This window comes from Ictalurus punctatus, chromosome 23 (assembly GCF_001660625.3).
Source record: "Ictalurus punctatus breed USDA103 chromosome 23, Coco_2.0, whole genome shotgun sequence".
In the NCBI taxonomy this organism is placed as follows: domain Eukaryota; kingdom Metazoa; phylum Chordata; class Actinopteri; order Siluriformes; family Ictaluridae; genus Ictalurus; species Ictalurus punctatus.
Window position 1 is genome coordinate 1,849,108 of NC_030438.2, and position 24,604 is coordinate 1,873,711.

The 24,604-nt window shown below is 38.9% G+C and overlaps 1 protein-coding gene across 2 annotated transcripts in view; it reads right to left on the reverse strand.

Annotated features, from left to right (window-relative positions):
• The window catches only part of ek1 (eph-like kinase 1), a 54,814-nt gene that overhangs the window by 25,382 nt on the left and 4,828 nt on the right, over positions 1–24,604 (reverse strand). For both annotated transcript variants that reach the window (XM_017452696.3, XM_053674966.1), the window contains exons 3-6: positions 7,669–7,824; positions 6,562–6,903; positions 3,407–3,519; positions 738–900 (exon numbers count right to left, since the gene is read on the reverse strand). In XM_017452696.3, the coding sequence (XP_017308185.2) occupies positions 738–900; positions 3,407–3,519; positions 6,562–6,903; positions 7,669–7,824 (774 nt within the window). The remainder of the gene's footprint in view (positions 1–737; positions 901–3,406; positions 3,520–6,561; positions 6,904–7,668; positions 7,825–24,604) is intronic.

Consider the following 24,604-nt stretch of genomic DNA (forward strand, 5'->3'; position numbering starts at 1 on the left):
TTTCAAACACGGTGTAACAAGATTATGACTACTTGTCTTAACATGTAATTGTCTTCCCATAATGGGTATAATGGGTATGACAGAAAACAACATATGGTGTATGTGGGTTAAAAAGCAGCTACCGTTGCTAGTGTTCAGTTACAGCACGGGACCTGCCTACCCAGAACCTTTATCACGCATGTCAAGGTGGATGAAAAAAAAAAAATACACAAGAAAACTTCAAACACTTCAGAAAAATGAAAGAAAAAAAAACAACTGCAGCATGCGTGTTCCTCTAGAGAGTTTGGTGACAAGATATCATCAGTTCATAAATATTTTACAATTGTCTGAGATTAACTGTGTCAAGCATTGTGTCATTTTTACTGAAGGAAAAAAAAAGAAAAAGAAAAACAGGTCAAGAGTGAACTATGCCTTGTTCCACAAGGAGCTGGGGTGACTGGAAATCTTTTGAGAAATGATGCGAAATGCTGTGGTCTATCAATCATTGTTAGCTCTCTCAGTGGTTTTTAATGGTGTCTTTGCCCCAGCTCTGCATGCTGTGAGACATAACACAGCACAAGAACTTCAAAAAAACAGAAGTACCAGACTGAGAAGATGGAGAGAAAACACAGACAACAAGGAAGACATTGAATTTCTTAACATCTCCTGAAATGAGAGACAATATGAAATCGTAACATACCAAATTAAAAAGGAATAAATAAATAAAACATTGTGTAGATTTTAAGGCTGACACTCACCTTCATGCCTTGTCTCCAGCTCAATCTCTCCTCCATAGTTGCCGTAGCCTCTGTCAGTGTGAGCACGGACCCTAAACACGTAAGTCGTACCTAGCTTCAGGCCCTCCACTGTCATTATGTTGGATTTGGTCTTTAGCACTGTGTAGTTCTGGTCTCGCTGATTCTTAATGGGTCAAACAGAAAGATAACCAGTCATTCATTATACATTCAATAGTTTTTTCTTCATTTAAAACATTCAATCACAAAATCTGAAGGCCTATCCATTACTGACATTTATCAGATAATCTGTCGCAACATAAGAACATTATACATGCAGTAAGTGTACGTAAGTACACATAATCAACCAAATGAGACACCTACACTAAAATACGGTGATGGTATTCGGTACATTTTTTTACTGGTTCCACAGACAATTTCAAAATAAAGGTAAAATCATATTAAAGCGAACCGTATTATCAACTACAAAGCTTTGAGGCGGACTCTTAATTTTCACTGTGTGGAATCAGTGAATTGATTCTTTTTTTTGGGACAGCTTAGATGTGACCCAAAAGCAGGATGGTGACATAATGACTTGACACACAAGATCAATTAATATACATCTCAAATACAATCCAAACATTGTATACTGCCCACGCTTCATGACTTGAGTTGTGCTTTGAACTGAAATCAGACCACGTTCATTTTCAACCCATCAAGTTCTCATACCAACGTTTTGTCAAAGTACCACTAAATAATGTTTTCTCATAGGGGAACTCAATACACAGTTCTGTGCAGGCCACTCGAGGTCTTCCACACACACCTCGGTCAACCATATCTTTATGGAAGTCTCTTTGTTCACAGGGGAATTCTCATGCTGAAACAGGTTTGGAAAAGGCATCTTAGTTCCAATAAAACGAAACGTTAAAGCATACAAAGACATTCTAGATAATAGTTTACAACTTTGTGGCAACAGTCTGGGAAAGACTCTCATATGGGTATTACGGTCAGGTGTCCACATACATTCGGCCATATAGTGTATATCACAAAAATGAGGTTCGTGTCTCGGCTGATGAGACAGAGATTGACGTAGAAGATGCCGATAATCAAAGTTATAACTCGCTTCCCATTTTTAATGGGAATTTACGGATCCTTTACATGTTCAAGCATTACTGTGATATTTTAAAGGGTTTTCCCCAGGTTACCATACATCCATTGGATAAAGTACAGATCTATTCTATCTATTCTATCAAGCACACTGAAGGATGTTAATAGTGCTTTTCTCTGCACTAGAAATCTCAGGGAGTTTTTTCCTTGCCACGGTCACCTCTGGCTTGCTCATTAGGGATAAATTTATATATTTATATATATATATATAAAACATCCAGAATTTACAATTCTTTAAAACTACTTTGTGACAATTTCCATTGTTAAAAGTGTTAATACAAACAAAATTGAATTGAATTGATGCAAGAAAAAAAAAACACACAAAGCAATGAACTTTTTATGTTTGCCACAGCTAGCACTCATTGAAACAAATAATTAGACACAATTGATATCATGAACGGCATCTGGACAGCTGTTTAATTGCCCTGCTTTCTTTGCCTGAGGTTTAACTACAGCCCATGTCTGCATTAATATTTTATGGACTGACATTCATTCATCTTCTTTCATGAGCTCTGACCAGAGGCATGTGGCATCTTTTTCAGACACAAGACTCTCTGCGGTACCTCTCTGAGGCTATCAAGCCAAAACAGTGATAAATGGGTGAGTTTCATAAGCCTTGGCTCAAGCCAGGTGGACCATGTGCCCAACATCAAACAAAGTTGGCACACACAGCTGCCAAACCTGCTCGTCTGTGATCTTTTTCTCAAAGCCATATAGCCCATGTTCATCTGCATAAATCGTAATAATCAGCGTACATCTCCCTAGCACCTACTTAGAGTGACGGGATACCTTCTTGTCTTCAGCCACTTGTGCAGAATTCCAGGAAGAACGAAGCACATGTGGTGGCAGGTTTTATGATCCACAGCAGTATTCAGCATGCACCTTATCAAAAATACTGCCACTAACAGCAACTGGGGAACATTAAGAACGACCGATCTTTCAGATCCCACATTTAACAGCGATAAGCACATACTGTATTATATTATATTATAATTATTTTATAAATATTATATTATGTTATATCACAGTCTCTTAGCTCATGTTCTTTCCAATCAGAAAGCCTGTTTGTAAAACTGTTTTTTTAATAGTTATCCTCATATTAAGACATTGCCTAGAGTTACCTGTTCAGTTTTGATTCAAATACCACTCAACAGATATGAGGCAAACATGCAGTATTTTAAATGCAATATTGTCATATAATAAACCAAACTAATTTAAGTACCGGCTTCCATCCAACCAGAATCATTAACATCCTTCATTTCCACAATTGCAAATCACCGAATGCAACAGTGTCGCCAAATATGTGACAATAAGTGTTCAGGGTCACACACCATGCATTCAGCGTTCAGGAATGTTAATTAGAGACAGTGACTCTACGAGTGCTGACATCCCAGTGGCTCCCCAGGGTTTGATAAAATGCAATGGCTCAACAGTTACCATATGTCCAATCAGAGCTGATTTAGACACAGCCAGAAAGGTAAGTGTGAACATTTGGACAGTTAGCCGAGTTTAGAGTAGTGACTAACCTTCTCATAATAGGTGACTTCGTACTCCACTATGGCACCATCGGAATTTTCTGGACCCTGCCAGGCCAGGGTGATGCTGTCCCGGCTCCTCCTCTCCTTAACAATCACACTCACTGACAGAGAGACAGAGGGGAACATAACACTGAGAGGAAGGCAAAGTAAGATAGATTCAGATTGATCTACATCATAAAGGAAGAGGATTAAATGTGCTTCTAATTTAAGAATATGAAGGGCTGTGGGAGGGAGAGAGGGCAGGATAGAGCGAGGTTTGAAAGGTAATAAATTATGCAGTGTGTGTAGTAAGTAATGTTGCGAGAACATTCATGCTCCAAACAGAATGTACAACACCAGGGCATGTCGACAGCCCTCAGGATATCGTAACAATCTATGTGCCCACGGAGACGAGCAGAAAGAGAGGACGAAAGAAGCAGAACGCAAGAACCGTGAGAGAGACAGTGAGAGTTTAAAGAAAAAGTGGGAGAAGGCAGAATGAGAGAAAAGAATAAGTAAGAGAAAGAGAGAGCCAGGAAGTGAGGAGGAAAGACAGACCGCAAGACAGACCGCAAGACAAGGGGGAAGCGCTAATGAAAGTGTCAGAATGTGAGGACTGGAACAAACAAAGACTGTCTGTTTTGGACCAAGACGACGAGTGAAGAACAGAGTCAACAGAAGAAACAGAGAGAGGAAGTAACAGGAAGGGGGAAGGAAGAAAGAATAGACCTTGACAATGCTTTAATGGAGAATGGACAATGCCCTCTTAATGGAGATGACCAGATGAACCTCTTCAAAATCATAATGTCCAATCGCTGCAGGACATCATGTCCCATGACTATTTCAGGACTTGGAGCCCATTTTCACACGTCATTTCATATCAGGATTATATCTGATTGTAAATCCTTAAACCCCCTCAGGAGGTCTGAGATTTCACACGTATTCCTCCCTACTTTCTTCATAACGCATGTGATCTATTTCAGTCTGTACATCACACTGACATGTACACTGACACAAGACATGAATTTACACACACTGTCACACACAAAAGGTCCATTTCAGAATGAATACATTACTGACATTAATACCATCAATACCAGATAAACAATTTCTCAACCGAAAATAACGGTTCCAATAATACGACCAGAGTTCACATTTACAGTAGACTGTGTGAGAATACCACATACAGTACATGCTGAATCAATTTAGGAGATAATGTGCTAACTTTCTAAATCTCAGTGGCTTATTAGACCTTACGCTTTTGCAGAATCTCTTTAATATCCCCATGTATACCCATATTCCCTTGAACTTTTTGGTGCCTTTTTCAGGTATTTTCATTTCCCACTTATTTTGATTACTGTAAAATGAGACATACTGAAAACAAATACAGTTCACTGCTCAGCACATACACACTCTTCTCTTGGAGCTGTCATGTAAATATTTTAACAGTACATAGTGGCCATGCTGCCTGCCATCACTTATTCCTCCCTGCATCCCCGCCTCATTGCTATGGTAACACCATTGTCGGCTCTTATTAGCGTGAGATGCTTGATTTGAGTGTCCAGGTTGGGTGTGCTCTCAGAGCCCTCATCACGGCTCATTCTCTGTTCTCTCTCTTTGACTTTCCATTTTACCCTCTTTTTTTTTTTCACCCTCCCTCATGGTCGCTCTTATTGCATCCATCCCTTCATATCTCTCTCTTAATTTCCCCCTCTTGATCTCACTCTATATTTGACATTTTCTTTCTCTCCCACTCACCCTCAATCTTTCACTCTGTGTGTTTTTCTATGAGGCCAAGGGGGCCAAATAACACATCCCAACATGCCTGTGGGCATGATGTGTAAGGTCATGTGAGAGCTATACACAGTAAACTGGCCCTTTCAAACAGAGCAGCAATGAGCTCTGAAGAGAGGGCAGAATAGGAGGATTAGCCATGAACTAGCTAATCCACAGGCTGGATGAACTTTTTATGTTCATCCACAGGGTGTGAAAAAGCCTGTCTCACATCACTAGAAATAACTGCAATATACTTACTCTCCCACACTAAAACACACACACACACACACTTTTTTTACGCATCTCCATGAGACAGCAGAGAAATATTTCTTCCATTAATCCTCATGTTCTGTTCACTACTTAGTAACACTTAGTAAAAAAAAAACAACGACTAAGTAGTAGTAGGGTGCCAACCCATCGCAGGGCACAATCACACATCACAGACAATTTAGAGATGCCAATTAGCCTACAACACATGTCATAGACTGGTGGAGAAAACCAGAGTACTCGGAGGAAATCTCTGAAGCACGGGGAGAACATGCAAACTCCGACACGTAGGGCACCGGTGGGAATCGAACCCTGGAATTGTGAGGCAATTGTACTTACCACTAAACCTGAATGAAATCGCTACAATGTAACTATGTATATAAAACTATTTGAAATGTGTGTAAGACCTGCATGTTGTATAATATATATATATATATATATATATATATATATGTGTGTGTGTGTATAAAATTAAAGGAAAACTCAATATACAGTGTCTAAGGTCAGTGTAAAATGCTACCAGAATACCATTAATGCGCCTTTTTAAAAAAATTTTATTTATTTATTTATTTATTTATTTATTTATTTTTTTAGCATAATGCACTTTTCCTTGGACTTTACTGGAGGTTACAAACACGATTTTTCAAAAAAATTTTCCATCAATACAGTGGCAAGAAAAAGTATGTGAACCTTTTGGAATTTCATGGTTTTCTTCATAAATTTTCTTCATAAAATGTGATCTGATCTTCATCTAAGTCAAGGGCATTGACAAATATAATGTGTCTAAAATAATAACACAAAAACCTTCTGATCTTGATGGTGATGGTGGTGGACAGCACTGTCTAACACACTGGTCTAAAATCTTTCCTAGATTTTCAGGGTGAGTTCTGCTGACTGCAAAGGCTATGGGGTGGAGTCATGGTGAAAGAGACCACTCCCATCAATATAGAGATGTTTCATCATATGATCAAAGTGAGCAATCAGAATATATTTGCATTGATTTGCTGTGTCGCTTCTCTCTAAGAGAACAAGCCCAAACCATGCCAGCAAAATGTATATACACACATACAGTGTGTGTGTGTGTGTGTGTGTGTGTGTGTGTGTGTGTGTGTGTGGCTGACCTGTCTGGCTGGTGGTGATGTTGACATTCACTAGGTGTCGAGGGCTTGGGCTGAGATCTGAGACTCCATTCACTGCCTCGATGCTAAACGTGTAGTTGGTTCGAGGCTGGAGCTCGCTGACCTGAACTCTGGGGTGAGCCAAGCCAAACTGGCGTGGGCTGAAGTGAGCACTGCAGGGCATGCACTTCTCAACCATCTCCCCCACAGAGCCTGAGCACTTCCTGCAATGGACACTGTAGGTTATATCCCCTCTGCCTCCAGTGTCCCGTGGCGGGCTCCACTCCAAAGTCACTGCTGTCTCGTTCACAGTGGAGATGGGATTGCCTGGTGCTGACGGGGGCCCTGTAAAACACACACACACACACACACACACACACACACACACATATACACTATAACAATGCTAAAAATGATAACAATGCTAAATAATATATTTCTTCAAAACCTTATTTAAATGTTTCTAACCCCAATGAGTTTGACATGTTGTTGTTGTTGTTGTTGTTATTATTATTATTATTATTATTATTATTATTATCATTGTTACTACTACTATTATTATTATTATTATTATTTCTTCTTCTTCTTCTTCCTCTTATTATTATTATTATTGCTACTACTATTATTATTATTTATTATTATTATTATTATTATTTATTATTATTATTATTATTATTATTATTATTATTATTATTATTATTATTATTATTATTTATTATACTACATCACATATTATTCACCATTTAATAAAATGTAACAAAAGTTCTGTCAAAATATACTCTAGATTTTAACACAGTATGCTTTGTTCTGAAACAATTCCTGCCTGCTAAAAGTTGATAAACACTGATACAATGAATTAAAAAATATTTTTAGACATCATTTCCGTATTACAAACACAGCGCTGTCATTTTGGTCTTCATATGTAAAATAAAAGTACCTTAAAATGACTGGACCATTACGTTACCGTGGAGATTTTGTGTCAATTTGCATAAATATTCAACAATATGTTAATAAATAAGATAACGACGACACATTATTGATCTTTGACATTTAAAGGGCTCTTTTAGGAAATTCATGGCGCCTAGAATAATATGTATTTAATGAGCTTACTTGTGCAGGCCATGGAGCGAGGGTCAGTTTCGGCTCTATAGTAGCCCCTTTCACAAACACACTCTGAAGCCTTGTCCTGATGAGAGTAGCTATGTGGTGGACACTTCATGCAGTAGGCGTCCAGGGCTGAGGCTTTGTAAAAGCCAGGCCTACAGGCTGCGAGTCAGAAGGAAGAGCAGAAGGGGTAATGCAGGAGAAATGTCTGGTGCGTACACAATCCAAAGCACAATTCATAACACAGTGTTGCAAACAGATCTGCGTCCAGTGGACAGAACAAAAAGCTATCCAATCTTAAATCGCATATCAGTACAGAAACGGTACCTCTCCTTTTGCAGCGAGGCACAGCCAACATTCACCTTGTACCAACTGAGCACCCGTGTTTATGTAAAAGCTTCTTGGGTTAAGTGTGTCCTCACCGGTCAGCCCTTATGTGTTTCAGAGTGTGTGTGTGTGTGTGTGTGTGTGTGTGTGCACATTAGAGTGCCCCTCAGGGACAGTATACCAGACTCCCACATTGCCAGAGCACTAAAAGCAAACTCTTTATTTTTGCAAACATGTCACACCTCATCAGACACAGCGCAATGCCTCTGACAGATTCTCCGGACAGTGAAGGAGAGGCATACTCGTACAGCCGAGCTCACTCGGGTCATGTCTCCACAGGACGCCACTTCTCACGTGAATTCTCAAATCAACAGGACTTGATTAACTTCTTGAAATGCACATCAGTCCTCACATCTGCGCTAGCAATAATAGCATCAGCACCAAATTCGGTATAATGACATGCCAATTAGTTGTAATGATATTGCTGATTCAACTCAGAGATTCTCATCCTCACTGGCAAAGCTTATTAAACAAACGCAAAAGTGTTATTTTTAGGTTCATTTGTTCCTACACATTGGTTATTACACTACATATTACTGGCATTGCTAAAAATCAGTACCATGTAAAAAGACTGAAATATGTTATGCCAAGTGTGCACTACTCACTCGAGTGCATTTTCAATATTCTACCAACCAACACCCCAACATTGTAACTACCACAATACCCCAACAACAGATCAGCAACTTATCACTGCATGTGCATGTGTATCACAACCCCCCACGCGACATCAGCAACTTATCACTCCACGTGCATGTGTGGGAACTGTGAGCATCCGAATTTATGCAGATGTCCTGACATCTTCCTGTGTGTTTGAAATGATTGCCTATAAATCTTCTTGTGTGAAAAGAGATGACTCTCAGGGGATAAGACAGTTGTAGTGAAGGCCACTACACATCCTGCATGAGCTGGGAAATGGAAAGGGGGCTGCTAGAGCTCTGATAAGAGCACATGCATTATTTGAGGTTATAAAAAAATCCCCAATCTCTCTTTATTCTCATTTTTCTTATACCTGCATAAATAACGGCTGAAATTAACGAGTACGATAAGTTGTTTACACTCTTACAAAAAAAAAAAAGAAGAGAAAGATAATAAACTGTAATTATTTAGGGCAGTTACTTTCATGAAATAATTGTATCGTCGGGTCAGGTAGTTGGGGCGTTATCAGGGATCGGTCAAGTTGAAAGATACGCAAACAATTCATGTATAGATGCAGCCTGCCAATTCATCACCTTATCCTCTGCTTAAAGGAAAAATCGACCCTGGACGTCATCCAGTACCTCCCCCTGGTTTATTTTCTCACATCAGTCCTCCATCTTCTTAGCGTTCCTCGATCTATTTATTATCAATAGTATAACTAGATTAAAATATAAAACTGTTGAATAATATCTGTTCTGTTATTAATTTATTGTAGAAAGGTTATAGGGTCACTACGGACCCGAGGTATATAATAGTGTACGTTTTCCTGCGTAACGATATCGAATCGCTCATGGCTTAATAATTGCAATTCACTTTTATTCTTCAAGGTGGGAATGTTTGGTGAACGATGATGACGTAATGTGTCAATCATAAATACCCCAGACATAAAAGGAACATTACAGAACGTGACATGGCTCAGTGTTTTTAATGCAGAACGAGTTTCGAATAAAATATTTAGTGCTGTTTGACGGTGGATCCGATGATGAAGCTGTCAGCAAACAAAATATTGATTTTGATTATCGTGAACATGATAGTAGCCTATTGAGAGTAACGTATCGATTGGTCCGGATCCTGAATATGAGCCGTGAGCCGTCCTGAATATGCTGAATTTACCAGACGTATTTGCCTATCATAATATTACTTGATAATATTATTTTTAGGCAGGGGCGTAACCTTGCCTGGGCATTAGGGGTGGCAGCCCTGAAGATTTTTTTCTTTAGATCAGAATAATTCTCCACTTGGACCGGTTTGTCACTATGCATCTGAACGTCAGTAAAAGAAGACAGCGGCGTTGTAAATTTATATCTTCAGTGATCGGAGGCGGGACCAATCAGACAGGGTTTACAGGTAAATACTGAAACAGTAACATCCTCTTCTGCCGAGCAGGAAAACAATGTGTGTAAATGTTCATGAGTTCTAGTTTACGTAAACATGACATGAGCAGAGGAAAAGGGAAGATAATGTACTTTGCATGGCACTGTAGCAGCTAAATCCATAGCTTATTTGTGCCTCGCCACGGCTAGTGACACCAAACTAGCCTAGTTAGAAATGCTTTATATTTTATCAGTCTGGTAGTCCTACGAACAGTGACAAGACCCGAGGCAAGTTTTAGATAAATCCAATTTTTTCTTATCATGTCATACATTGGCAGCCAAGTTACCTCAGCATCCATAAAACAAAACTTAGACTACTAGCAGAGCTGGAAAAAATGCATGGAGAAGAATCCGGGCTCAGCCCCGGATGATTAACAGTCCAGCTAACCCCCCTGTTTTTAGCCGTGAAAATTATACATGATAAAATAACTCTAATGACGAAAATATTAAATGTTGCAATGATTTTAATTTTGTTATGGTGACCGAAACGATTGAATGAAAGTGCTACAATACTTTTTCATTTTAACGGTGCATATATATTTTTTGTGTGACGAATTAGCTAACCTATCGACACAAACAGCATTCTGACCTGCATCACTGTAATATCTGTATAGTTCTCACCACAACAGAATGTGACGGCATAGATACATTCTCTGCACTTTCCCTTTGTTGGCCATACGCTATGTTTGTGTACATTTCATTCCGACTATTTGTTTTAAAGCGACGTCTTGGCATCTGCTGGCCATTTCTAAACTAGCCCAAAATACGTCACCTATGGACTTGCTTTTTCCACCTACAGCCATCCAAAACTGAGCTAATTTGGCATAAAAATCATCACAGGGTCTGGAAATCTTGTTGCTCCTGCTACACTGTGCTTTTATAATGTCAACACACCACCACAACTTGGTGTGTGAAATTCCACAGCTCATAATTCTCCAAGCCAGTACTCACCGACTGAGTTTTTCCACCATTCAAAGTAATGTACATCACCAACTACTGAGTCACCTACTAAATCTTTTCATTTTATTTTAAAAGCTGGTGCTACTCACTTCTTCCCCCATTCAACACACACACACACACACACACACGGTTATTCCTCATATTATACCAGCTGTGATCCTTGGAGATTTTTTGTCCACTTGAACCATCCTCAAATTCCAGGGTGAGTCATAAAATATATAGTCGACTAGAACTTCTTATAGCTGTGATCCTTGGAGATTTTTTTGTCCACTTGAACCATCCTCAAATTCCAAATGACTAAGAGAATTTGGCCTGTGTTACCTCATCTTTATACCCCTGTGAAACAGGGAGTCATGGTTGAACAATTTCCTGTTTCTAGCCACACGTGTACTAAAAAAAATAAAAATTTCAATGGGAATATACTTCAAATATATTTTTTTTCTCATATGAATTCATAGGTGTGCCAACAATTGTTGCACACCTACATTTAACAAAGATATATTTTTAAAGATATAAACCTGTGGTGTGTTTGCAATTGTTTGATAACCATGAGTATTTTTGTATTTCCATATTTACCAAGGGTGCTAATACAGCGGAGGGCACTGTATTATCTCTACTAAAATATACTGACCTCGAACCTCAATCAATACAGAGATGCCATCTCAATCTAAAATACAAATAAGTTCAAATATGACTACTTGTGCAACCCTGACACAATCAACGATGGGCACCTGCCTTGCCAACTGCAGTCCTCTTTAAATTCCTGTCCTCTCCTCACTTAAAGTATGGGCTCGCAGTGTGTAGCTTTAGTCAACACAAAGATACCAATCATATCCTCCAAGAGCTTCTATCAAATCGATGAGACCAATTAAAGTAACCAATTTCAGCTGGCTCGAGCTGAACTACTTATTAAATATTTAGATGCATGTGAATTCTGTGTCTTCAGACAAGGTAATCAATATATTCTGACTATAAATTCTAGGGCCAAGGGAAAGTGCAAGATTGACTTGGGGATGGAAAGACTAAGAGACAGTTTATGACTGTGGGGAACGAAGATAGACAGCGGAGGGGCGGGGGTGGGTAACGCGTGTTCCATTGGCAAGACTGAAAGGCTGGTGTGAAAGGCTACTTTAATTGTCATTCAATCTTCAGCCTCTCGTCCATAATAAATGAAGCTGTTCAGTAGACAACAACCTGCCATCTTGACAGCTAGCCAGCAGAGGATCCTTCCGTCATAGGCAGAGAAACACGCACACTAGGAAACAATCTAAGCTTTCATAGCACATCTGCTTGTAGACATTGTTTGTTACAATGGGGGGAAAAAACTACTTCCGTAGAATTTGAGAGGATTAAGAGGGTCTCTAGATCTTTGATATAATGTTCTGTTGTTCTATTGTGCTCTTTTATTGCACTGATGAAAAAGCAGCATTCTTCTTAGGTGAGAATTATATATTTTTTTTCCTCTAAACTTTGGAGATGTGACAGGGTGTGATTGGCAGTGATGCTTTTAGTCATTCACATGCTTGAATTTTTACATCACAGGCTAATTCAAAATGGAGAGAAGGGTCAAGGTGGAAAGGGATGTGTTTATGGGACAGAGGCTCTTCTCTTATTCCCGAATGAACGTGTCACCATGACAACGTGATTCCGAAATGCACCCTCTTCCTGATATAAATCCTAGGGTCTTTCTCTTGCAGTCGCCATATCTGGGACCACATTTTTGACTTCACTGCACAATGCAAATGTTACTAGAATGATTTGCGTTCAGATAATAAATGGTATTTCAGCTAAGCTGATCGAATAAACTGTGATTTTCCCTGAACTGCTGATTCCAATTAAACTGACAGAGTTAAACTTACCAAAATTGTATTTTTCTGCTATATATTTCTCACACATAAGCCCTCTCCCTAATCTGGAGAGTACTGAAAAGCATTTAAGGGCACAGAAGCCAGCTCATCACATTCGGGTGGGTAAAGGATCCCAGAGAGATTTATAAGGAGGAGAAAAAAAACTTTGTCATCAGAGGTAGGGTATACCAATATTTCCAATGTTCGTAATATTTGCTGATAAGATTAACATCCCAGTAGTACCCATAATGCATCTACTGAGCTAACAGTGGTACCTCAGTGGTTAAGGGCTCAGAAGGTCATAAGGTCCCAGCAGCACTAAGCTGCCATTGTTGGGTGCCTGATGAAGGTCCTTAACTCTAAACTGCTTAGCTGTATCCTGTCACAATTGTAAGGCTTTTTTTGTTTTGTTTTTTTTTGTTTTTAGATAAATGTAAACATGACAGCATGGAAAGGAGAATCCACTGCACTGCTGCTTGCCAAAGATGTATTGTATTTTGTGTCGTGTATCAGTACAGTAAAAGAAAATAAACATTCTCAATGGATCACAGACACAATAACATAATCATACAGTGTGACATCACATGAAACGCAAAGATAGTGACACACTCTTTAGGGAATTCCTAGTAAAACAGCACCAGCCTCATAACAGTTCAAACAGAGGAGGGATTACATTTTTGTAGTCGTTTTTTCTCTCACCATTAAGCAACCAGGTATTCAATTTTTAGAATAAAAATAAACAGTGTACATGGAGGGACCTGGCTGCGAGGCAACAGGGCCAGGTTTTTTTTTTCTTTTCCCCAGAAAGCCCATAGTGAGCAATGCTAGAAGGTCATTCACAATACACACAAACCTAAACACACATGAATATACAAACCTCTGAGGAGATTTCTGCTCAAGGATACAATTACTTCTGTCTACTGACAGATTAGGGTTTTTTTTTTTTCTTTTACCAATGAAACATACCCACTACCTCCTCTAATCCCACTCGTACCAAGGTCACTATCCTACCTGTTAACTACAAACCAGTTTGTAGGAACCCCAAATTTTGATAAACTCTTGGTCAAATCCACCCTATACCCCATGGATTTTGAAACCTAATTCTCTCCCACTGTGGATCTACACATAAACACACAAACACACACACACAGAGGCCACAGAAAGACAACTACAGAGCTGGAGAGTTTAAACCTCTACTCTTGGTGGGATTTCTCTGCTGAGCCTCAATCTGCTCCATGGCTCCCTAGAGTGATCTTTCCTTCCAAAGTCCATTTCCCTCTCACCATCCATCATACCTTCACTGACAGCGCCAATCTCCCCAGCTTTGCTTCTTGTGACAAGATGTCCACCTAAACCACCACCACATGCTGAACGAGACACCCTAGACACCTCTGTCACTTCTGGAGTGAATCATCTATTTCTAATCTTCTGGGGGGTTTTTTTTCTGACACTTCATCCAACCTTTCACAATTTAGGAACGGCTTCATGTGATGCAATATTCCATTGCTGTTACAGTCGTGTACTTTGACCTTAGCCATAATATGCCTGGAGTATGAAGTAGCATCAATACAACGTATACCAATTCGCCAAAGGTCAACAACAGCATCTCACGATCACAGAACATGCACAAAACACTTGAGTTCCTCCCCACATACATACACAGACTCTCACACAAAAGGCTGCATTGATAAAGGTCAACTGCAAAGTCTCCTGTCCACATAAAATTAACAATGGCATATGGCTGCTTTGTCATACTGTACATGGAGGTCACTTCTGCTCTTTTAATAGCTTTAACTACGCTAAGGCTCCTGAAAAAAAAACAAGTAAATAATAAGTTAAACTCGGGAATAAAACGAATAAGCACTCATCTTAGGACTGCACGTCTAACCAATTGCAATACGTTATAATAATAGCATCTAAATACCATACTTTAATGTGTAACATTCAAACCATTGAAGACTAATGTCTGGATGATGGGGTACAGGGAGTAGGCTTCTACACTATAACCATTTAATCACCTGAACACTATCTTACACTGCCATGATGTCCAATGACGTTTACTCTGATTATATTATATTACCTGACTGTAAATGCTACCTCCCAAATATGCCCAAAGTGCTTTTTCTACCCAATAAAATGGGAGATAAGACAACTGGCAAATTAATCTGGAATGACTTTCAGCCTCGTAGGTGATTTTAAATTCTCCCACATTAACCGACAACCCCTGGAAGCCCTGCCCATTCTCACAAAAAGGACAATACATACTTTTTTTTTTAACCTAAAATGATTAAACAGGCTTACAACATCAAACACTTTACAAATAATGTTGATGATGATAACTAGAAAGTGCTTAAATACGTTTTTTGCTTGTTTGTTTTTTTCCTCCTGTGGCTGGTCAGCACTCAAACATGTCCAAACACATTCAGCAGTAGGTCAACTGAGAAAATGTTGGCCTTGTGGACCTTAGACGACTGTGTATTACTGCAGAATCTGAGAACTGAGTTTTAGCAATTGCTCTTCCAGCAAACCGTTCCTGACTTACACTGCTGATAATATTATTACACCCTCTTGTACTCTCTTTAAACCTGAAATGGTGGAAACACTGTCTATTTGTGCTGTCAGTTCTAGATGGTTAAATTGTTCAATTTGATTTTTGTTAATGGCAAATCACTAGCAGGGAAAAATCAATATTATACAAGCCTAACCGGCAGCCCGTTTTGGTTATTTGGTTCCTTCAAATAGGGTCTATAATCGAGACTTGAAATGTTATTGCTACTGACTGAGAGATGTGTTGGAGTCACTGGTCTCAGATCTGCAGTGGTGGCACATGCAAGGGTTTATCGAGTAGATTTTCTCAGTGTATATGAAAAGTAGCAAAAGCTGGAACTCTACTCATACAACTCTGTCTGAGCCGTTATGCGACTTTTTTGACAGTGAGAAATATACATACGTTTATACTTTATAATTCTACAGACGTATATGTGAATCTTTTTTTTTTCCTTTTGTTTTTCTTCACCTGCCAGTTCCCACCCAGCAGTCAGCTCTTCCCTATCATAAAACAGCTACCAACCAGGGAAGGTGAAGGCTAACACATGCTTCCTCCGAGACATGTGAAGCCAGCCAAACACATCTTTTTGAACTGCTGCATCACGAGGCAGCATACAACATTGAGAGGAAATAACTATCTATACTATCTATATAACTATCACAGCCATGCTTGGCTAGTGTCATTGTTATTGGCAAGGAGAGAGAGAGAGAGAGAGAGAGAGAGAGAGAGAGAGAGAGAGAGAGAGAGAGAAAGAAAGAAAGATCCCTCACACTGACAGAACACAATGATTTTGTTCCCTTGGCATCAGGCCGCAGACAGCTGAGGCATTGTCAGGTTTCGAACTCATGAGCTCCAGATAATGGGATAAATGCTTTTCTGTTGCATCACTTACAGTAGGAACCCAGCTCTCATTCTGAAAATCTCCTTATCCATTTAAATAAAATTTCCAGGTATGGTCTTTCGAAAGGCCAGTGTACAAAAAGCCTACAGAGCTCATGCCGTCACCCTACCCACCCACTGTCTACTGCTTCAACATGGTCTCATTCATTCATCTACACTAAGCACTTTATCCTGGTCAGGGTCATGGTGGAGGCTGGATGAGAGGCATCAATACACCCTACATGGGATGTCCATTGCGAGCACCATACACATACACACACATTCATAAACTCATTCCAACATCGTCTCACAAATACAAATTCCCACAAATCCACACAAACCATCCATCCATCCATCTTCTACCGCTTACTCCTTTTCAGGGTCATGGGGAATCTGGAGCCTATCCCAGGGAGCATCGGGCACAAGGCGGGGTACACCCTGGACAGGGTGCCAGTCCATTGCAGGGCAAAATCACACACACACTCACACACCCATTCATACACTACGGACACTTTGGACATGCCAATCAACCTACCATGCATGTCTCTGGGGAGGAAACCTCCACAGCACGTCTGAGAACATGCAAACACCGCACACACATAACCGCGGGAATCGAACCCCCAACCCTGGCGGTGTGAGCCCCCCACACAAACCAGCTTATTCGAAAAGTCATGATTAATGCTAGAGAATCTGGTGAGATTGGTGGTCTTTTTTTTTTTTTGGTAATTTCTTTGTATGAAATTCAAATAGATTACGAAAATCTCACAGAAGAAATTTGTTAAGAAATCTGGCTTTACTATGTTGCTCTCTGAACTGAGCTAATATTCGTTCCTTTAAGTGAGCAGCCCCAAGGCTTGTGCTCATCAAGAAGCCCAGAGAATAAATTATTGAGTGAGACCTGAAAATAAAAAAGCAAAAAGGACAGCATGATTGCTCACGTGGCAAAGGCAGCACGTGTCATCTTTTTCACAGACATATGCATACTCCCTTGAGCAAATACGTATTAAGAGCTAAGAAAAATATCTGTTTTGTTGTTGCTGTTGTTGTTGTTGTTGTTTTTTATCACAGATGGGCTGCACAATAAGCCAAACAGAGTGCAGAATTAAAAATGTTTCTGTTTTATAGTTTACTAGGACAGACAGCTGTAGCACAGAGTTTGAGCATTCTGCTAAACTATATTATGGCTCCTAACATCAAAAATATTGCACCTAATTATGTTACCTTAGTAAATTAATTTTTTTTTTTAAATGAGTTTGACCAACATAAGAAAATTTAGTTTGACAAATGTAATAAAGTTAAACAGACTAGAGTAAATTAATTTGACCTAACCCAACTAAACTGATTCATTTTGAATGACCTAAATTAAATTGTGCGTAAAATCTTTCTTCAATTAAATTAAGTAAGAGTAATGAATTCTCCCGTCGAGTGCATTTGTATTTGTTTAGAAAACAATCTCTTCATTCCAAATAATATATTTGTATTCAATGAAATGTCTACTTTATACACAAATTAAGAGGTGTCCAAAACAACGGAGGTTCCAAACATTTGCTCCGTTCTCTTCAGTATTCATTACTGTTTAATCCCGTTCAGCGCAAAAGAGAAAATCAAATGTGAAAACTAAAAACATGAATAGTCTCTTAAATGAACAATATGTTTAAAGTGTAAACTGGCCTTTTGCCATCTGCTGGCATGTAATTACATGCTGCTTATTAATAGTGTGGAAAACTGAATTGTTATTGATCCCAACAGCAATCAACCCCCCACCAATGGACTGACAACATGTGGTAAATGGTTAGCCTGAGAATTAACTTCATGATTGCATTAAACAAACCAAAACAAGCTGCCAAAAATACACGCAAAAAAAAAATGCATGAACAGGGCATACGTTTTAATAGCTTCCATCTGCCTCTTACTCTAGCATGATAGAAACAGCACGTACATTTATTTATTTATTTATTTATTTATTTATTTCCATCTGTAAAACCCATTCCGAAAATGACAACTGTCAAGGGTAAATGAAACACTGAGACATAAATGCACGTTGCAGATGTCTTAGGCTTTTGAATCCCTTGCTGTAACCAATAAAAAGCTGCGTAACTGAAAGCAGTCTTCACAGTCTTCACAGCAGCGTACAAATTGGCAGGGAGAGCAGCTCACTGTTAAAAGACTGAGGAGATCCATAACACATTACAATAAAACCTCGAGCCGTTTACCGAGAGCTCAACAAACACTTTGAAGACTATGAAAATTTTCAACCGGTATCAGCAAGGAATCACTCATATTCACTGGAAAATCGATGTGGATGATATTATTCTCTTCGTATATATGACATTTCAAAAGCTTAGTTCTCGGTGCACTGGATATCAGAGGATGAATTTAGGCATTAGACTGGCAGCGTGCGGGCAGTTTTTAGAAAGTGGTGTGATGTTGCTGAGGATGCACATTCACACACGCATAATGCATCTGTCAGATCAACATCATGCACTGGGTTGTGAGCTTAGTGTAAGAGCATTCAAATGAAGGCTTCATCACTTAAGTTTAAACTACAGCACTATATTAGTGTTAGCTGTAATTCAAAGTCATAGTTTTATATTCATGTTCTTTCTCTAATACGATGCATTTTGACAGTTAACAGCTAATTCAGAATATGTATCTAAGGCTAATAATTACAGATTTTAAAATGTGTTACTTTAAAAGGTGTTAAATGTGTAACTTTGTAATGGTCAGTAAGCTTTCTCCAGTAGAGAGTGGCTTAGCGGTTAGCGCGTTCACCTCACACCTCCAGGGTCGGGGGGTTAGATTCCCGCTGCTGCCCTGTGTGTGTGGAGTTTGCATGTTCTCCCTGTGCTGCAGGGATTTCCTCTGAGTACTCCGGTTTCCTCCCCCAGTCAGTCTAAAGACATGCATGCTAGGCATGTCTGTAGTGTATGAATGGGTGTGTCTGTCCAGGGTGCACCCCACCTGGTGCCCCATGCCTCCTGGGATAGGCTCCAAGTTCTCCATGACCTTGAAGGATAAGCGGTATTTTTCCATATTTTCCTTCCTTATTAACTTCAAGAGAGAGAGACAGAGAGAAAAGAAAGACTGGTGCGGGAACATTCTTCGGTGAATAACTTTAATAGGGTACTGAAGCTTTGAAAGGAAAAACTTCTGTAATGATAAACGACCCTGAAGCTCATACTGAGGATCCTTTCAACACAGTACTGTTCAAGTTTGTAGTGTACAGCTGTGGAGGAGTAATGACTTATAATCAGACTGTCCGGTTTCGCCCAGAACAGCATGGATTTTCTTTTGAGTCTGGTTCCTCTCAAGGTTTCTTTCTCATGTCATATCAGGGAGATTTTCCTTGCTGTTACTTCTGGCTTGGTAAAGCTGCTTTGTGACCTTGTCAACCTTTATAACATTGTCACAACTGTTATAATGCTATATAAAATGATCGAATGAAATTATTGCTGCTATAATGTAAGTGATGATAGAAATGAACTTTGATTGACTTGTCTCATGATTGAAGCAGTAAATGCAACTATAACCATTAATTAAAATTTGTAATCGGTGACAAATTGCTGTGGTGAGAGAGGAATAAACCACTAAAACACAAGTTGGGCTGCATCACATCAAATAACACACCGATTATTTTCTTATAATAGCACAATCCATCATATTTTATTCCTTACTTCCAATGTGTCCTATGTTCTATAGTTGTTGTTGTTTTGGTTTTTTTGGTTTGTTTGTTTTATGTTAAAATTAGAATAAATTAACTGATCAGTGAAAAGTATTCTGAGCAGCTACTTTCACAACTTCAAAAATATGTTTTAATTTAATATTAAATTCCAAAAAGAAAGACACAATCCTAATGACCACATACAAACCCAATTCCAAAAAGTTTGGGATGCTGAGCAAAATGTGGAAAGAGAAAAAAAACCATAAAAAAAAAAAAAAAAGCAGAATGCAATGATTTGCAAATCTCATAAACCCATATGTTATTTACAATAGGACACGGAAAACATACCAAATGTTTAGACTGAGTAAATGTACCATTTTAAGAAAAAAAAAAAAAGGTCATTTTGAATTTGATGGTCGCAACACATCTCGAAAAAGTTGGGACAGGGGCAACAAAAGGATGGAAAAGTAAGTGTTACTAAAAAGAAACAGCTGGAGGAACATTTTGCAACTAATTAGTTTAACTGGCAACCTAATTAGTAACATGATTGGTATAAAAAGAGTGTCTTAGAGAGGCAGACTCTTTTTGGAATCGGGGTTGTATATAAATAAGATCAACTAGTAGTTTCGAGCCTGTGGTGTTTTTCTCAGCAGCCTCTGTGCAGTCATGCTGGGCCCGGCACGGTACCACTGCATGCTGAAGAGTGCACACGTGCAACCAAAATTCGATTGGTCTAAAGGTGATTACTGAAGCCCCACTACCCAATACAACAGCACTAGTGTGTGCAACGCTGATGCATACCAGATGGGTTAACCCCCAGTGACCCATACATCCGATCGTATAAGAGTGGAGACATATGAGCAAACGCACACTGACCACACATACCGGCACACAAACACCTCTTCCTCTCATTCGCTCTCTCTCTCTTTTCCATTATGTCATACACTGTCACACAATTTTTGAAAGTAAAAAAAAACAAACTAGGAGAGAAACAAGCGTTACACACTCCCATAAATAAACCTTTTTCTTTCTAGCTTTCTTAATGCCCATGTTGCTAACAAGTCTAATATCTTGCTGTACCCTAAAGAGTGCAACCCCAAGCCTAGCATTTTGTTTAGAGTTCACGGTGCAAAAGTGTGTGAAAGAGTTTAGTCCAGTGCTGCAGTGTTGACAATAGCATGACCCATTTTCAGTGAAAGAAACCCATCCGGGACCTCCTCACTGAGAGAATTAGTCACTTTAGAGCTCAGTTCAGCTGCTGCAGCTCTGCGTTAAGCTTCAGCTGAGTAAGTTGTGTGAGTGAGCTGTTATGAGGATGTTTCCATCCAAGCGTTTCACAAATTTTAAGCACATTTCAACAAGAGCACCAGCAATGGAGAAATTCAAACTCCCACAATTATAGGACAAATCCATTTGCATTACCATTTTATTCACATTTTCTCTGTATCGTCAGTCAAGTGCCCCCTGCAGACTCTGGGACCTTGATTTCCAAATGAAATGCAAAATTTACTTTCATCGTCCCCGTGATTGTGGTTGTGTGTACTGAACCAGACTGAGAGATTATAGGCTCAGGAAACCTCGGCAGGTGTTTTGAGTTAATTAGCTGATTAGAGCGGTTCTCAGGTCGACATTCCTGTATTGTAAATTCTTTATGCTAATATTTTAAGATACAGGATTTTTGATCACCATGAGCTGTAAGGCGTAATCATCGAGATTAAAATAAAAAAAAAGGCTTGAAATATTTCACTTTATGTGTAACGAATATAGAATATACAAAAGGTCTGTTTTTTTTAATTAAATTACTGGGGGGGGGGGGGGGGGGGGGTACGTATTGAACGTGTCAACATTTTTTTCAGTAAATATCTTTCCAGTGAGGTTATTCACATGAAATTTTCACCAGACATCAGTATTAAGTCAAGAAATCCGCAAATGTAAAGGATTCACAACATTAAAGTCCATAAATTAAGTTATGTAATAAAGAGGAAGGACACTGGGGGAAAAAAAAGTATTTCACACGCTAAGAAAAAGCAGTTCTCCAAGGCCAGAAACATTTTAATTTCATTATTTTGAAGGCATCTCTGCTCTACATGTGTGTGTGTGTGGCATAACTCCGAAAACACACTTCTCATCATCTGAGATATCACCCTATCAGTAGGTGTTAGTGAAGGCGGTGGTCAAAAATTTTACATACCTAGCTCACAGATAGCTTGCAAAGCTTCTGCGAAGTCTGTTTAGTGTCAGCCTAGGTGATCTCGAAGATTATTTGCTGTTGTGTAAATCTGCCGAGCTCTTCAACGAGTCAGCAGTCTGACTCTCTGATTTCCTACATCAACATATGGAGTCAAATCACGACTCTCAAGCCATTTCATTGGGACTTTAAGAACCCATGTTTTGCATTATATGGGCTTTTTTGGAGCGAGAGAGAGAGAGAGAGAGAGAGAGAATGGTATGAGGTAAAAGTATGGTTTTATTTTACTGTTCTACCTGAGCAATGTAACACCAAACAGTCAGGTGTATGAAACAGGCTGGCAAATAGAAGGACAAGATACAGGAGACAGATGGGTATTTAACCCTTACATATTTTTGGTTCTGTATATTTTACAACATGACCACGGCTCCGTGGTTTCTCAAATGATTTCTCAAATGGAAAATCGTATCTTAAACAGAGTGTTATGTCAATTTTTCTTTAGACTTCAGAAGTGTTACTGTTAAATATGAAAATGTTAAATATGTCAGATTTACAGTGAAGAACTGTAATATGTTTTCACAGTATAAAATAAAACATAACCCAGTACACTTACTCTGTGCCATTGTCAGTACATTACTGTAAAACTTACAGCAGGAACATCGGGGCTACCGTGGCCTGAATTCAACTGCTTACATAATTCCACTGATGCTCCTAAGAATGTTATTCTTGGGTGACTACACAGGAGTTCCGAGTACAACGAAGGCGAAAACCAGCAGTACCTAAAATTTCCACAACCCACAGTGAAAGCACAGGGGGAAAATCAGCACAAGAGCCATGGCATCATGTATTTCGGTCTCGTTTGTCATAGCAACACTCCCCTTCCTGCACTGATGGTGGCACAAGCAATTGTTTCTTCAGCTGGTCAGGCCAAACACACTCTTGTGGATTAGTATCTCTTACAGAATGAGTAACTCTTCCAGTGTGAGGCTGTGTGAGAGCTTGTGGTGTAAACCTCATTGTTTAGATGCATGGATGTGTGGCTTTAACGGTGCCTTTTTCTCCATTAGGATCAACAGATGCAACCTTTTCACAACCTTTTTACTCTGAACAAAGTGTTTATGCTAATTCATCGCCATGCACATAATCGCAATGAATAATTTACCTTTCTTTTTTTGGTGACTTTATGCTACTCATATGCAAAACACTAATAATAACACAAATAATAATAAATACACATAATGGATCGAAATGTTGGTCCTTTTTCCCCCCAAAATAGAAACAAAGGATAAATGTAAATGCATGTTAACAACTGTGGTCTCTGTTTGTTCTGACCACTTACTCATGCCTGCATTAAAAATAAATAAATAAATAAATAAATAAATAAATAATAAAAATCCTGCTCATCTGACTTATTTGTTGCGTCCCCTGAGATCCTAGTGAAGATTAGACTGTGATCCTTTCTGGTAAGCTTTCTTTTAAAAATAAATAAATAAATAAATAAATAAATAAATAATAATAGTGCACCTCATATTCTAATCTGTATTTTTTTTTATCTGTGTAGAAGTCATTAAATGTATATTATATTGAAATCATTTCATGTATTTATGTTCAGTTACTTCCATTATACACACAGACAAATTCCTAATAAAAGCATGCAGTAAAAAAACAAAACAAGTAAAAACAACAGATCTACCATTCTTGATCGATGGTGTTATGCTTGTTCCATCAAAATCTGCTTGTGCTGTTTCATCTCTCATCACACACCGATGTATACTTTCTCCAACACTGTACCAGTAAAAGGGAAGCATTCGTAACAAAAATACACCACAACAAAAGGCATGCATTCATTTTCTAATCATGAGGTTTTTACTGTCTATCTTCATTTTCTCATATTTCCATCTACAACCAGTTGAAATTATATATCTATATATATATATATTTTTTTTTATTTTAAAAGTATAAACCTTTAAAATGATAAAATATTAAAATCCTTTTTAGCTCTTTCAGCAGTACGTTTCATAACAGACAACGTAAGCTTTTTTCAAATGGTCGATCAGACAAAGGAGCATTTAATCCGAGCACTTCCTCCATGCGGGGCTTTAACAACAGTGCTCTTGTGTGCGATAACAATGATGCAGAAATGCAACTGTTATCGCTGTGACAGTTCCAACTATCTCTCGATTTGTTGGAAAAACTAGACTAGACCCACAAGTTCTGTCGGCTTCTTTTTGGGCTGGTTCCCCCTGGGCCTGTCTCCGTTTTTACATTACTTGCGCTGGGAGACAGATGGTAAAGCGTTTTATACAAAGACAGGCAGCTCTTTAATTAGTCTTATCAGACCTGTCCTGTTGTTATCTTTAACAGCCAGTAACAAATCCAGCCGGAGCTCTCACATAAATGAAA